At 32.8% G+C, this 16,339-nt stretch overlaps 1 protein-coding gene across 1 annotated transcript; it reads right to left on the minus strand.

Annotated features, from left to right (window-relative positions):
- Positions 1 to 12,926: 12,926 nt before the first annotated feature.
- On the minus strand, positions 12,927 to 15,877 carry LOC126729679 (scarecrow-like protein 34). The gene has a single exon (XM_050434921.1). It carries the CDS (start codon positions 15,401 to 15,403, stop codon positions 13,070 to 13,072), a length of 2,334 nt encoding a protein of 777 aa, XP_050290878.1. The 5' UTR covers positions 15,404 to 15,877; the 3' UTR covers positions 12,927 to 13,069.
- Positions 15,878 to 16,339: the final 462 nt, after the last annotated feature.

The raw sequence follows: 16,339 nt of genomic DNA on the forward strand, positions 1-16,339 counted from the left end.
ACATAAACAGTAGCCACAAACCCACAAACGCGTGAAAAACAAAAAAAAAAAAAAAAAAAAAAGCGGACGCAGAGATGGGTTTTCAGCCCAATCCAGACATAACCTAACCATTGCTAATATAATAAGTTGTGGATAAAATTATGATTTTGAATGTGAGAGAATTTTTCCAAGCAAAGAGGCATGGGTTATGTGTACTTGTACAAACCCGTAAACAAAAAGTCTTTCAGATCGATTCTTGGATTGGTCGGTGAGCTAAACACATGAATGGGTTTTGTCCTTACGAATCATTGGGTTGAACTCGTCAACTCATAACTCAAACTAAAATTACCTTACGAATCATTGTGCGAATCAAGTTTTTGACACCATTCCATTTTCAGAAACCTTTCAAAGTGACAAATCACAGTACTTGTACTCGTATTGTGTCTTTGACTCTTTGATATATGAATGGGATTGAGAGATTCTCTGTTGGTAGATGCCACACTATACTTTGGTTTTTGTCCTCTTTTTATTATAATTATTATTTTTTTAGTTATGGTAATAAAACATAGAGGAATGCTAAAATGGATTAGTTATTAATTTATTTAAAGAAAGTTTATATGAAAAAAATGTTTTGACCTTTTTTTTTTTCATTAAAATGGTGTCAAAACTTTCTTAAAATATTGTTAATCATTATTCTAAAAGCACTCGTTAGCACGACCCTAAAACATTTTTAAAAAAAATTAAAAAAACTGACAAATTTTTTGTCAATTTTTTCAATTTTTCATGAAAATTTTCTTTAAATAACTGGTTAATGTGTCTTAAGGATTTTTTTTTTTTTTCCTTTTATTGTCCTTGTTTTTTAACAGGTGAAAACTTAAAAAAATTACTCCTATAAATATCAAACCGAATTCCACATTCCTCTATATAAAAAAGCTGATAGTGTTTTTGTTAACCCCTATTTCCAGGAATGGAATTAGGATTCAAATTCAAGGGGCCAACATTCTATGTTTAAGTATTTTTAAAAATTAGGGATACCCACATTAAGTAGGCATTTGTATTTTTTCTTTTCAAAAAATAAAAATAAATACTGTAGTTGAATTTACAAATTGTATTTATTAAAAAGATTTATCATGGTTTTAAAAATCAAATTGGATAAAGAACTAAAAAAGAGAGGTGTTCTATGCTTTTTGGTCTGATCAAGATCTACCGATGTTCAAATCAAAAACATCATAAATATTATAAGCATTTAATTAATATTATAAATACATAAATATTGGATTTAGATCTTATAGATTTCCTTAGGTACTCTACCAAAAAATTTCTTTAAATCCTAAACACTCTTTTATGATTTAAGGGTCTAGATTCTGTCATGTTAGCATTCCACTAATAATACTCCTAAAATAATATAATAATGTTGTAAACAAAACAATTAAAATTATTATTAGTGGAATGCTAATATGACAAAATCTAGATCATTAAATCATTAAAAAATGGTTAGGATTTATAGAAATCGATTTGGTAGAGTATCCTAGAAAATTTAGAGAATTTGAATTCAAAATATTTGGCTTTATTCTTTCCACATTAAAAATTTTAGATCAATTTATTTATTCTGTTCACATTTTTCTATACCCAATCCTTTATAATGCTATATTATATCAATAACCATGGGTTTAAACCAATGTCAACTACTAAATAAATACAACCACTAAAAAAATAATGGTTAGTTAAACGGTGAAACATTGATGTGTAGCAAAAAATAAAAAATAAACGATGAGACATTAACATCTATTGGTGAAATATCTAAGAGGTGAGATTCATTTTTATTTTTATATTGTTTTTGGGCACTTGGACAAAATGGATGCCAAATAATATTTTTGGGTTTTATGGGTCAATATGTAAACTTTTTGAAGGGGGGCAAGAATATATAATTTAGGGGCAAAATTCAAAACTTTTGTGGAGATATATATACTATTTATAATTTTTCAAAAATATAATCTAGGGGGTCATGGCCCCCCAGCCCTAAGCTAGGTCCGTCCTTGTTTATCTTTGTAGCATGGGTCTTGTGACTCTTGTCCACATACGATAATGAATAATAAATGTTCAATATATATTATAATGCATGTTTTCCTTAAAAAAAAAATCTTAATAATAATTCATTAGCTTGTAATTGTATGCACAAATTTATTGTGGTTGTGTGTGCTTTTTTGGACATTTGTTCATAATTTGATTTTATGTAAAAAATATATATATAAAAATATTATTTAATAAAGTATTAAATACACATTAACAGATTAACTTATACCCTTGGGATAGTCATTACACTTACTGATAACGTATCTTAAGGTATTGGTCCAGGTTGAGTTTTTTACTCTCTTTTTTATTGTAATCGATCTTTTTTATTCTTTTTATTTTTTTGTGTAAGGTTGAATTTATTCAACCATCTAATTGGCTTTATTCCGTACCAAATTTGCTTGTATTTCAGTATTTAGTAACCCTGTATTTAGGTGGGTTTATTGTAAGGGTAGTGAGTGAGATAGAGTGAAGTTTGCTCAAGAGTGTGTAAGAAAATAGAGACTCGCGGCTTGGCCTCGCGGGTGACTCGCAGTTGCAAGCCGCCAAACGCAGCACACGTGCCAAGCATGCGGGAAGGTGACCAGTCATGCTAGCTGGAGCACTATAGGACAAAATAGGACAACTGGCCATACGATTATCTCGCGACTGGATCTCGCGACTTAGTCAAGTCGCAAGGTCAAGCCGCGAGCCACCCCTGTTTTGTAAATCCTGACGTTTCACATTCCTCTCTCACTCTAGTATAAATACCCATTTTACCCACAAATGTAAGAGAGCTTCCAGAGAGAATTTCAAGAGAGAAACCCTAAAGAAAAACAAGATTGATTCACCCACAATCTATACATTAGAGTCTCTTCAAATTCTTCAACTCTCTTCCTCTCCATTGTCAAATCCTTGAGAGGCATTTTACCAAACCTTGTTCTCACCATATTCATCACTGTGAGAGGGCTGTTTGGATTTCTGGGAAGCAGTTAGGAAGGAACCAATCTACATTGGTTGATGCTACGGCCTAGTAGCGGAATCCAAGAAACTAGAAAAGAAAAAGGTTCGGCGCAATCTCGTTGGAGCAAGAAGCTTGGAGGGCTTAGGTGCACTGGGTAGATTAGGCTTGGAGGGCTTAGGTGCACTGGGTAGATTAGGCTTGGAGGCTCTATTGCTGTCCATGTATCCCAACTATATTTTCTAGTGGATTGTTTACCACTTGGAGGGCGGCGGAGAGGTTTTACGTCGAGGGCTTCGGTTTCCTCTTCGATAACACATCGCGTGTTGTCTTTGTGTTTGCATCTTCCTTCCCTTTTATCTTTGCCTTTTATTATCTGCTGTGGGTTGTGATTTTAATTTGGCTTAGATAGTTTTTCCAATTCCATATTATAGCTTATGTTAATTTTCCGCACACTTGTTGTTTGACATAATGCTTGATTTGGTTAAGTTACTACAACAAGTTGTATTAAAAACTTTCTTATCAAATATCATAGGACACCATGCCTGTAAAAGATAACATGCATGGGGGGAATTCTAGCCTTTTGCCCTTAATTTTTTTAAAATTTAATAATATACCCCTATTTCGAAACTATATAGGGATATGCCCCTGTTTCGATACTCGATTACATTAAAATCGAGTTTCAATGAAATACTCGATTCGTAGAAAATCGAGTTATGCCCAATAAAACTAAAAAAAAAAAAAAAAAAATGCATGGAACTCAATTTTAGGGAAGTCGAGTTCCAAAACGTTGCTATAGGGTTTTAAAACGTCACTATAGGGCTCCCTGAACCACAGGGCGATCACACTTATAAATTTTTTTTTGCAGGAAAACACCGCTATAGTACTTTAAAATGTCACTATAGGGTTTAAAAACACCACTATAAGGTTCCCTGAATATGGGAGCAATCACACTTATAAAAGAATTTGCATGAAAACGCCGCTATAGGGCTTTAAAACATCACTATAGGGTTTAAAAACGCCACTATAGGGCTCCCTGAATATGGGACGATCACACTTTATAAAAATTTTTTTGCATGGAACTTGATCTCCTGACAGTCGAGTTCCATGCAATTTTTTTTTTTTTTTTTTTTTTTTTTTTTTTTTTTTTTTTTTTTTTTTTTTAAGTCTGATCGGGCATAACTCGATTTTCTATGAATCGAGTATTTAATTGAACTCGATTTTAGGGTAATCGAGTATTGAAACAGGGGCACGCCCCTATATAGTTTGCAAACAGGGGCATATTGCCAATTTTTTAAAAAATTAAGGGTAAAATGCCAGAATCTCCCATGCATGGGCCAATATGTTTTTTGGTCCAATCAAGGTCTACTGGTAGTCGAATCAAAGACATCATTAATATTATAAGCATTTAATTAATATTATAAATACATAAATATTTTAAAATATTATATCTAAGTTTTATCTTAAAATATTTATTTTTCTATAATTGAAGTTATCAATGTTTGGATGAGTATGAGATTAGACAATGACTCAACTCCAAGAAAACTTGGGGCTCCTTATCCATGTCTACACTCTCAAGCATTGGCTTTATTGGTTTCTCAAAGGATGAAAAAACAACTATAATCATACCAAAGGACGATAGTTACGAGTTAGGACTGATTGCTCCTATCCATTTTGCTTAGGGAAAAAAACTACTTTTACTTAGTAACTATTCATATTAAGCTTCCTTTTCAAAAAAAAATAAAAAATAAAATTTGACTAGTTGTGTTACCATTCACATATGTAAATAATTATTCTTTTCAACTAACTTGAAGAAAAAGTTTTGAATTTTGTTTATAATATTTAACATTGTGATATTTATTTAAAAATAATATTACTTGTTACTTATTGCCGCTCTAATATCACTTGTTAGGAACCTAGTGGCTCTTAATGGAGATGGATAGAAATTATAGGAGAATTGATGGAAATCGTATGGAAATTTACTTAGTTAGAAGTAGTAACCCTCCATAGAGAAATATATATATATATATATATATATATAGAGAGAGAGAGAGAGAGAGAGAGAGAGAGAGAGAGAGAGACACACACACACACACACACACACACACACACACACACACACACACTAATACACTAAGCAATGAGTTGGTTAATTCTTCTATGATGGAAATGTAATTACAAATAGGTATTTATAGAATCATGAAACTGTTCTATTGGCCCACATGACCTTATCCTAATAGTCCTATTATTCCCCATGTAAATTAATAATTTCAACATATGTTAAATGTGATTAACATACTTGGAATTGTAACTAACTAACCAACTAACTAACTAAATGCATTCTATACCCAAATGTGGGTTCCTAACATTTCCCTCTCCTTCAAAACACCTTGCCCACAAGGTGTTGTTGTAGTTGACATCTCCATAAAGGGAAACCAGCCACTAACCCAATACTCCAAAGCATCTTGAAAATTGAATACACCAACTACTTCCAAGCACCTTGTCACAATCCATAACTAGAGTAAGTAGATCCCATCATTAACTAAATCAGCAAAGGAGCACCAAGAAAGCTTTATGTCGTGGCCTTTCTTTCTATCAAATATCAAGTCTCTGACCATAAACTTCCAAACAAATGACCAACCATGCAACTCATGTGGGTAAGGAGATGATAGTCCACAAATTGCAAATAATGCAGTAAATAGATCCAATTGATCACATTCCCATGAAGCTGATATTAAGGATAGAGAGAGTTTCTTGAGAGCAATTTCTATATCTTCACAACCTTTAAGATCCCAACTCACACCCATGTCCTTATAAAAATTATGATCAGCTTGATTATGGAATCCATCATTTATCCCACCATAGCCACCAAGAAAAGGATCATCTAATTCAAATTCATTTGCTTTGCCACCAATGTTAGTGGCTATTAATTTCATGCCTTCATTCTTGATTACATGAGCAACTCCATCTGCTAGAGTACGAGTTTAGCCACAATCAAACAACATTGGATCACTTGTATCCACACGAACAACAACAATTCCATGCATTGTAGATTCTTGTATCATCATCAACTTCTTTGTTGGTTCTTTGGATTGAACTTTAAGGGGAACGTGTACATGGATATCATCATCCACTTGCAACAACAGCAGCAGTAGATTCTTGGAACTTGACTTTTTCTTCGATTTCCATCGAATCAAAAGATTGTAACTCCTCTTACGTCATGTTCTCAAGATCCTCTTACAATCTTGAAAGTTTTTCTTTCATAACCTTTTTAGATTCAACCAAGGTCTTGACCTTTTCTAAAATATCATTGACATCCTCTGAAACTTTGTTCAGCATTTGCTGTATTTCTTTCAAAAGTTTTCTCCAATCATAATTGCTTGTCTTAAGATTGACGGCTCTGATACCACTTGTTAGAAACCTGGTGGTTCCTAATGGGGACGAATAGGAATTATAGGGGAATTTATGGGAATTATAGGGAATTGACTTAATTTAAGATAGTCACCCTCTATAAAGAAATATTGTGAGAGAGAGAGAGAGAAAGAGAGAGAGAGAGAGAGAGAGATACACTAATGCACTAAGCAATGAGTTGGTTTATTTTTCAATGATAAAAATGCGATTACAAGTAGGTATTTATAGAATCATAAAACTATTCTATTGGCCCATATGGCCTTATCCTAATGGTCATATTATTCCTTATGTGCATTAATAATTCCAATATGTGTTAAATGTGATTAACATATTTGGAATTGTAACTAACTAACCAACTAACTAAATGCTTTCTATACCCAAATATGGATTCCTAACAAATTATCTATTTCTATCATATGTATTTTTTAATATTATTTCTGAAATTTGAACATCAATATATCTCAAATGATGCTAATTTTTTTTTTTTTTTTTTTTTTATTTACTCTTTTTTGCTAAGTAGAATGTTAGAAACCCTATATAGATAATAATTATTGTAATGTTACAGTTAGTTAGTTAATTAGTTACAATTCCAAGAATGTTAATCACATTTAACACATGTTGGAATTATTAATGCACATAAGGAATAATAGGACCATTAGGATGAGGCCATATGGGCCAATAGAATAGTTTTATGATTTTATAAATATCTATTTGTAATCACATTTTCATCATTGAAGAATAAACCAATTTCTTAGTGCATTAATGCATCTCTATCTCTCTTAATCTCTCTCTTTCTCTATGGAAGGTGACTACCTTAAATTAAGTCAATTTCCTTACAATTCCCATCAACCCCCCTTTAAATTCCAATCCATCCCCATTAGGAACCACTGAATTCCTAACAAGTGGTATCAGAGTCTTTGATCTTGAGTTGAGCAATTGTGACCAAAGAAAACTTTTGAAAGAAATACAATAAATGTTGAACAAAGCCTCAGAGGATGTCAAGGATGTTTCAGAGATGGTTAAGGTCTTGGTTGAATCTAAAATAAGTCATGAAAGAAGAGCTCTCAAGATTGCAAGAGGATCTTGAGAACATGACAGAAGAGGAGTTGCAGCTTCTTGAAAGTACAAACGACAAGTTTCAAGTTTGTTGAATCAACAAAAACTGCCTCTGATATTGGAGGTGCAAGCGAAATTGAAATTGGTCACTCGTTAGGTCAAAAGCATGAGGTGGGTCTTTTGAACAATAAAGCTTCGCCATCTCTTGATGTAGGACAAACAAAGCTTGAAGCTGTGTCAAATGTATGCAACGGGCAATTCTTTATCTCTTCCAAAGTATCCATTGAATCAGATGCTCACTTCTCAGCAAATAAAATTGACATGAGATCATCAAATAATGTGATGCCAAAACACGAAGTGTGGGTTCCATCATCAATTCTTGGAAGTAATATGAGATCATCGATTTCTTTATTTCTTATCAAGCCCACCAAGTTCCAAAGCCAAACCTATCAAGTTCATTAGCCTTTCATGTCTATCAACCTTTGTATATAATTCCGTTCAACTATGATCTGGAGTGTAATGGAAATGAGGTTGTCCAACACAAATCAATGAAGGAACATTCCCTTGATCAAATTGTTTCGGGACCAATTTGGAGTGCAACAAGATTCACTATGATTAATGCAATTGCTTCTTGTGATGCTTGGGCAAATGATAGAAAAATCTGGTAGAAAGAAGTTTTGTTGACAATATGATCAAATGCTTGGAAGTATTTGATGTGTTCAGTGGTCAAGATGCTTTGGCATATTGGATTAGTGGCCGATTTCCCCTCATGAAGGTGTCATTTCAAGCAACACCTTGTGGACAAGGTGTTTTGGAGGCGAGGGAAATGTTAGGAACCCCTATATTGATAATAATTGTTGTAATATTGCATTTAGTTAGTTAGTTAGTTGGTTAGTTAGTTACAATTCCAAGCACTTTAATCACATTTAACACATGTTAGAATTATTAATTCACATGGGGAATAATCGAATCATTAGAATAAGGCCATATGGGCCAACATAATAGTTTTATGGTTCTATAAATACCTACTTGTAATCACATTTCTATCATTGAAGAATAAACTAATTTCTTAGTGCATTAATGCATCTTTATCTCTCTTAATCTCTCTCTTTCTCTATGGAAGGTGACTATCTTGAATTACGTCAATTTCCCTACAATTTTGATCAATCTCCCTATAATTCCTATCCATCCCCATTAAGAACCACCGAATTTCTAACATAGAAGGGTGCTAATTCAAATCATCACACTTACCTCAATGATAATTCACTATTACATGACCAATCTCTTGAAATTGGTGAAGAAATTTTTTATAAAAATACCTATTTTTCTCTTCTCTTTTATAACTTGAATTTGATATCCTATGTTAGTATGTTATTCCTTTTTTTGGTTAAATTTCTTTTTTGTTCGGTGCTTAGTGCGTGGGCCAATTTATATCTATATATATCTAAAAGCTGAAGCGTAACATTTATTGTTGCTATGCTCCAATTAAGCCACATTAATTCCACGTCATTATCTTTTTTATTTCCAATTTTCCTATAATTGTTTTTAACATTTATTTTTTAAATATCTACACTTCTCTAACATTTCTCCTTCCCTTACCTTTTCATCTTCCCACTACTTCTCCAACCTTTCTCCCTCCCTTATTTTTTCATCTCCCCATTACCTTCTACATTAATACCATTCTTCCTCTTTCCCTTCATCTTTCTTTATTTTTGTCTCTTCTTATTCACACCCTCTTACTATAAATTTGTAACTACCTCTTCCATTCTATGCATAGTTTTCCCTCACAAAAAAAGGTTTTCTCTCTCTCTCTCTCTCTCAATTTTTTCGTGGATTTTCTTATTTTTCTTGCATCTCTACTTTAGGTTGATAATTTTTTATATTCTTTAAAACTCTACTTTGGGTTAATGTGATTTTTTTTTTTTTTTGGTCTCTTTGATTGTTAAATGTTATCCTCTTGCGTTATAGAAAATTAAATGTAGCACATAAAAATATAATATTATTATATTACATAGTATGATTTGGATAATTTGGTATTTATTCTATTATATAGCATGATTTTTTATAATGCTCAATTTAGAGGTTAAACTATGAGACTTTACTAATTTTTATTTATTTTTTAATCCTTTGTAGTGGATAAAGTATTCTTAATAGTTGTATTAGAAGTACTCTATAATGTCATTTATTTAGAAAAAAGCAAATGTTAACCAAACAAAAATAATCCAATGGGTGACAAATTTTAGCTTTTGCAATTTTTTTCTAATTATTATTATTATTTTATAACAATGCATATATAGAAATTTAATTCTTAGATTTTGCTAATAATCGTTTATTAAATAATATGTTTTTGGTGGACAAAACTACATATTTTGCAAAGAAAATAACTTTAATAGATTATCAACAACAATTAATTTTTTAGATTTCCTAATTGGTCCAATTAATCATTGTTAAGTTTTATTAATTTTTTAGTTACGTTTTTCTGTGTTTTGGATTATAGGCAGAAAGAATAATTTTCAAATTTTATATTCTTTTTAATGATTTACAAAATGTTATAAATAACTTTTGTTAAAACTGAATATTTTCGTTGACTTGCCTTTTGAATTTCTGAGAAAAATTGTATTATTTACATTTTGGTACTACAAAATTTTTGGTGGACAAAACTACATATTTTGCAAAGAAAATAACTTTAATAGATTATCAACAACAATTAATTTTTTAGATTTCCTAATTGGTCCAATTAATCATTGTTAAGTTTTATTAATTTTTTAGTTACGTTTTTCTGTGTTTTGGATTATAGGCAGAAAGAATAATTTTCAAATTTTATATTCTTTTTAATGATTTACAAAATGTTATAAATAACTTTTGTTAAAACTGAATATTTTCGTTGACTTGCCTTTTGAATTTCTGAGAAAAATTGTATTATTTACATTTTGGTACTACAAAATTTATATTTATGATTTATAATTGTTCCTATATTACATTTATGATTGTTCCTATAGATTACGAAATATATTACTCATTATTAAATTAGTTTAAATTGTAAAAAAAAATTAAAAAAATATCATAAAAATAATTATTACACGCAACGTGCATGTTCGAGGCTAGTTGTTTAAAATGGATGACCCAAGATGTTACCGAAAGCACACAAAAAGGTTGTTGGCAACTGTTTGATGAAAAAGTGGCTTAAGTTGAACCCCACGAAAATGCCAATTTGGCCTCTAGTACTTGAACATTGTGCCTTAGGATGAGATGATTATCATGAATTCTTGGTGTGTTTTTATGTACATTTCTTTATCTTTCCTACATTAAGCTCAATAAATCATGTATAGGGAAAACTAAAGGTAATTAAAAGCTTATCCATACAAACTTGACCCTAAAAACTTTATCTTTTACCGATGTACATTATTAAATACATAATCGTAGGTGTTTTATTCAAATTGGAACAAGATCATGATTAATCACAAATTGCCCACAAACTCTGTTTTGTATAAAAAGGAAATGTTATTAAACTACATCCATAAGTTATAGATGCATAAAATCCTATGATTCCATTTCTATGAGATTAATGGTGACGAAAATTAAGTACAAAGATCCAGTGGAATGCGCTTAGCAGTTAGCATAAGGGTAAAAGATCCGGAATATGATTCTACCCAATAAATTACTCGTATATTTGGTCCCCTTTTCGAAAGGTGTGTTCATTTCTAAAATATTATATTTGCCTTAAATATTTCATTTAGCTTTTATGTATACATTTTTAGTTTGAGAATACATTAGGTCAGGCTGTAGCGTAAAACACTGGTTTTACGTGAACCAATAAAAGTGTGCCATGTCATTATTTCAGTAAGAGTTTAAATAGACCTTACCGCATACAATAACAACACTCTTTAATCCCAAATGACAAATGCGTATTAGTATCAGACCAAATTAAAAAAATATCCTCTGCTTCCTCTTGGCCAGACCTTCACCCCACCACACATCGCCACACAAGTTGTCGGATTCGTTGCTGGAGCTGCCGTGAGCATGGTCAAGGTTTGTTTTCATGATTTGCCCTTTTTCCCAATAAGTCTTGGATTTCGAATCGTTGATGGGTTTGGATTTTTTTTTTTTTTGGGACATTAATAACTTGATTTGTTATGGGTTTTTTTTTTTTTTTTGGTATTTTGGTATCTTTGATGAGTTTTAATCTATTCATATTGGTATAGGTTTTGTTGATTTGTTATGGATTTTGTTGTTTTTTGGTATTTTCATGGTTTTTGATTGGATTCTTAAGTGGGAGGTTCAAATCCTAAAAAAATTTAAAAAAAATTATTTGAGGGCTTCGATATGTTTACAAGCTCCATGCACAGCTTTGGCAACCTCTGTGGCAGTGAGCTTCGGTGTGTGGTGTCGTGGAGGTTTGGGCAAGTAAAACATGGAATTAGAAGTCTAAGGGTTGTGGGGCATAAGCTTTTTTTTTTTTTTTTTTTTCTTTTTTTTTTCTTAATTCGTTCATTGTTTGATTAGGGATTTAAATGATAAGTACAAAAAGATGACATGGCAAGATTCTATTGGCTGGCGTAAAACTAGTGTTTTACGCCACAACCAAACCTAATGTATTCTCTTTTAGTTTTTAATGATGTAGCGTTGTAATGTGTAGGCTGGTTTTTTAATATTATATGCTAATTAGATTTCTTGTTTTTTGTATGATGCATATACTTGCTAGGAATTTGTAGTATTTTGGTGTTTTGCCTAATTTTAGTTCAATTAAAATATGGAAACTAAATTATGATATTATTGCATCACTTCTTTTGTTGTATCATGAAATTTTAGCAGTTTTTATAGCTAATTGTTTAAGATATCAATCTTTCATATTTCACCCTATTATAATTTTGATCTTAGAAAATCATAATTTTCTTCCATTAAAATGTTAACGTGGCTTAATTTTATCCCTCATGTCAATTTTGAAACTAAAGAAAAGCTATTTTCATGTTATTTTCACTAACATAAAAATTGTAGGTGTTGATATAGTGGAGAAAGAGACTATGTTGACATAAGAAATGTATAAACTAACACTACAAAATCTATATAGAAAACATAAATCATACAAGAAAAACACCTAAAAATCAATAAATTTTTAGATGACAATGTGAACTATGATATGGTGACATTTGTTAGTTGCACGGATTAGAAGAATTTTTTTCCAAATGAATTTCATTTTTCTAGAAAACTTCGTAAAATAAAAATAATAGTATTCATAAAATCAATATGCTATAAAAAAATTTATACAAAATTTATCAAAATGCACATTGGGCATTGCGCGGAATATTGGCAAGTAAGCTTTAATTTTGTGCGAAACACCAAGGTATATGGTTTCTATTGTCAAACATTTTGATGCTATAGATTTTCAAAAAAAAAAAAGAAAAAAAAAACATTTTAATGCTATAATGCATACATGTTTTCTTCCAAAACATAAAATATAAAAAATGATAAATAAAAATAAATAAATCTCTCAAGTTAACTGACACAGATTGCTGGCATTGTAATATCATCTATCATCTATTTGAAGTACACCCTTTGTCACTTTCTAGTTTCAAAAACCCCAAAAGAAAGAAAGAAAGATTTTTTACATGATTCCTAAACCGGCACCCAAGAAGAGGAAGCATAGACAATCCGTCCCTTCCATCCCTGAAGAATCCAGTGGTTGTCTTCATCAAGAATAAAATCCTTGTGGTACCATGCCTTCATCTTAGCCCTGAAGCGACTTATTTGCTCTTGGTTCAACGGGAGTAGCTTGAACCCAGCCCTCGAAATCCTGACTTGACACTGCCTGTATGTTTCAGGTCTCTCAACTCTCTCCAACCCTTCATGTGCTATAACATTCATAGCCTCCCTCCCATAGAACTCTCTCTCAAACATCAACCTCTCTGGATTGTCACGGGGTATAGTAACATCAAACATGTCATACAATGCAGAGTAATGGAAGAGTGCTTCTCGAAACCTCGTGAGGAAAAAGGAGCTATTGAAGGACCCATTAACAATAGAATTAACAAATATATCAGGTTTCATTCTCCTGATTAAGTTTAAAAATGCATTCCTTGGACTAGTCCCTTCAATTGTTTCATCAAGTAGGTTCTTCATCCGAAATGCACAATTCACAGCAAGCACCTCATTCCTTTCTATCTTAAGCTCCTCAATTCGAATAGTTTCCCAGTTTTGTGATGCTATAGCATTGTATTCAAAAGGAACGTTAAACTGGTTGCAGTACTTTTCCAATCTACGACCAGTCTCCTCAATGCTCTCTGTCGGGCGGAATCCAGGTTGGGGAAGATCAATCCCTGTAATGCGTAGCTTGGGAGCTCCTTCACGTCTACATTTTGAGAGAAACTGAATAAGAAGTGGCCACTTGAAACCATATTCGATACCAAAATCTACAATATGAATAGTAGTTGTTTTCTCTGCTGCTTGCAAAATACTTTTAATAGCAAAGAAAAGTGAGATCCTCTTAAAAGGGCAGGCCGAAAGATAAACTCGGTAAGCTTTCAACAATTTAGTAGTTGACACCCTCCTGGAAACCATTGATGTGTAAAAAATTTGAGTACCTACCTTAGTGCCAACTAAGCGTGCCTCAAGACCATTAGCAAAGAAATGAGCCATTCTCTGAGACCCATCCCCAAAAGGGGTTGAGTGTTGCCTAACCTGCTTCAATAACTCATTAGCAGTTCTAACATCACCTGCTGAGACAGCTTGTGCACATAGAATCAAAAGACTCCTCAAATCAACTGTCTCCTTCTTCTTGCCCTGTTTCTTATTACGACTACCTTTCCCACCACTACCTCCTCGTGTCTTCAAGGAGGCCTTGCTTGCACCATTCTGCAAAGGTTCCCAATCATCACCGCACATTGAAGCCGGCGCATCAGTACAAAGCAAAACCTTATCAAACATATCTGACAACTCATCCTCCTCTACATAAACAGCCGTCTGCTTATTGCTCCTACCTTCTTCTAATTCTATCTCTTCCCTCTCACGATTCTTCCTCCCTCTTGACCCATCCGGCGAATCACTCTCTTTCTCACCCTTCACCACCAAAGATTCCACCTTTAGATCCTCTCCCTTCCACTCAGAAGAAGAAACTGTGTTGCTCTCCAAATCAATAACCAAATTATTACTCTTAGGAAGGAACTTACTAGCTTCCTCTAACCCCCTCCTATATTGCAATATCGACTCACTATCAGAAAAAATATTCTGAGCCATAACCTCCATCCCATCACCCAAATAATTCACACTACCATTTGACGAATTCCCCAAAAACTGTGATTTATGATCAGTGGGCTTGAATTTAGACTGGACAGCATCATACTCACCCAGATTAGGAGGCGGTGGAGAAGAAGGTTGGTAGTTATGCTCTCCATGATCACTTAGCCCCTGAGAATCATTGACAGTGCCAGAATTACTAGTACTAGTAGTACCATAATCACCACTGCTTGAAGAAAACACAGGACTCTCAACGCTATTTTGATTTGGTGAAGGAGGGTCGTATTTTTGACCAAGAGCATCATAGAAAGATTTCTCAGTGTTTTTTAGACCCAAAGGGTCATAAAACATGCAGGGCTTGTTTTCAATGTTCTCTTCCATGAGAATCTGATTTATGTACTTGAGAACTGTTTCAGAGAAATCACTGTCGTCCGGGGACAACGTGGAATCTTCCTGCGACAAAGGCGGAATAACAACATGTGGTGGATCATATGGTTGGCCCTCTGGACCAATGGTGGTGGTGATGGAGGACTCAAAACCAGTGGGATCCAGATCAAGATCAGGTGAAAGATTTGTACTTTCGAGGAATTTAAGGTCTGTAGGAGGAGGAGGAGAGAGTTGATTGAATGTGTACTCGTTTATAAGATTTGAGAACTGATCCTCAGAATTTGGCGACTTAGTAGAAAAACCGTTTACGAAATCAAAGCTTGAATCCATAATTAATAGGGTCAAACAAAGCAAAGAAAGCGTATATAGCTGATTTTATGTCTAAAACTGATTTGGGAAACTAAAATCTGAGACTTCTAAACATTAAAGACTACCTAATATAGCGATATTGAGATCAAAATTTAGGATTTTAATAAACATATAGAGGTGTATACAAAAAAGCAAAAAAGAAAAAAAGTCTGAAAGTAGAAGAACATTAGATTCAGACTCAGAAGCGTAAGAGAAAGATGAGAAAGTGAGACACGGAAGAAAGTAGCGTACGTAACTCAGAATCAAAGGGGCTCTCAGCTCAGCTCAGCTTTTTCTGTGACAGAAAAAATTCAAACACGCTAGATTTTGGGTTCTCCTAGTTAAATTGAGAGGCATTTGGGTTATGTGTACTTGTCCATATGTCACTGGTGAAAGCAAAGTCTTTCAAATCGATTCTCGGATTGGTCTGTGAGCTATCGAGTCATGAGTCATGACTCAACTAAAATTACCTTGCGAATCTAGTTTTTGACATCATAATTTTCCTCATTACAATTACAATTCAAAGTAACAAATCGGTACTTTCTCCTCGTATTGTCTTCACTTTTGTCTTGACACGGGAATGTGATAGAGTGAATGAGTGATTCTCTGTTGGAATCTCTGAACGCCAAACTACACTTGGTTTTTGCCCTTATTAAGTCTTAAATCAAGGCACTTAAGGCATGGAGAAGTACCCTCTGACTCAACTCATTTGGCAGTATCTTTGTTAACCGGGTATCTTTGTAGTATGAGTCTTGTCCACATATGTCAATAAAAAATAAATGTTCAATTATAAATTATTGTTCATATTTTTAAAAAAATAGAATATACTTAAAAAATAATTTATTTACTTATATACATAAATTTATTGTGGTTGTATGAACATTATAGGACATTTGTCCATAATTTTATTTTATTTTA

The sequence above is a fragment of the Quercus robur genome, chromosome 1 (genome assembly GCF_932294415.1).
Source record: "Quercus robur chromosome 1, dhQueRobu3.1, whole genome shotgun sequence".
Taxonomy (NCBI): Eukaryota; Viridiplantae; Streptophyta; class Magnoliopsida; order Fagales; family Fagaceae; genus Quercus; species Quercus robur.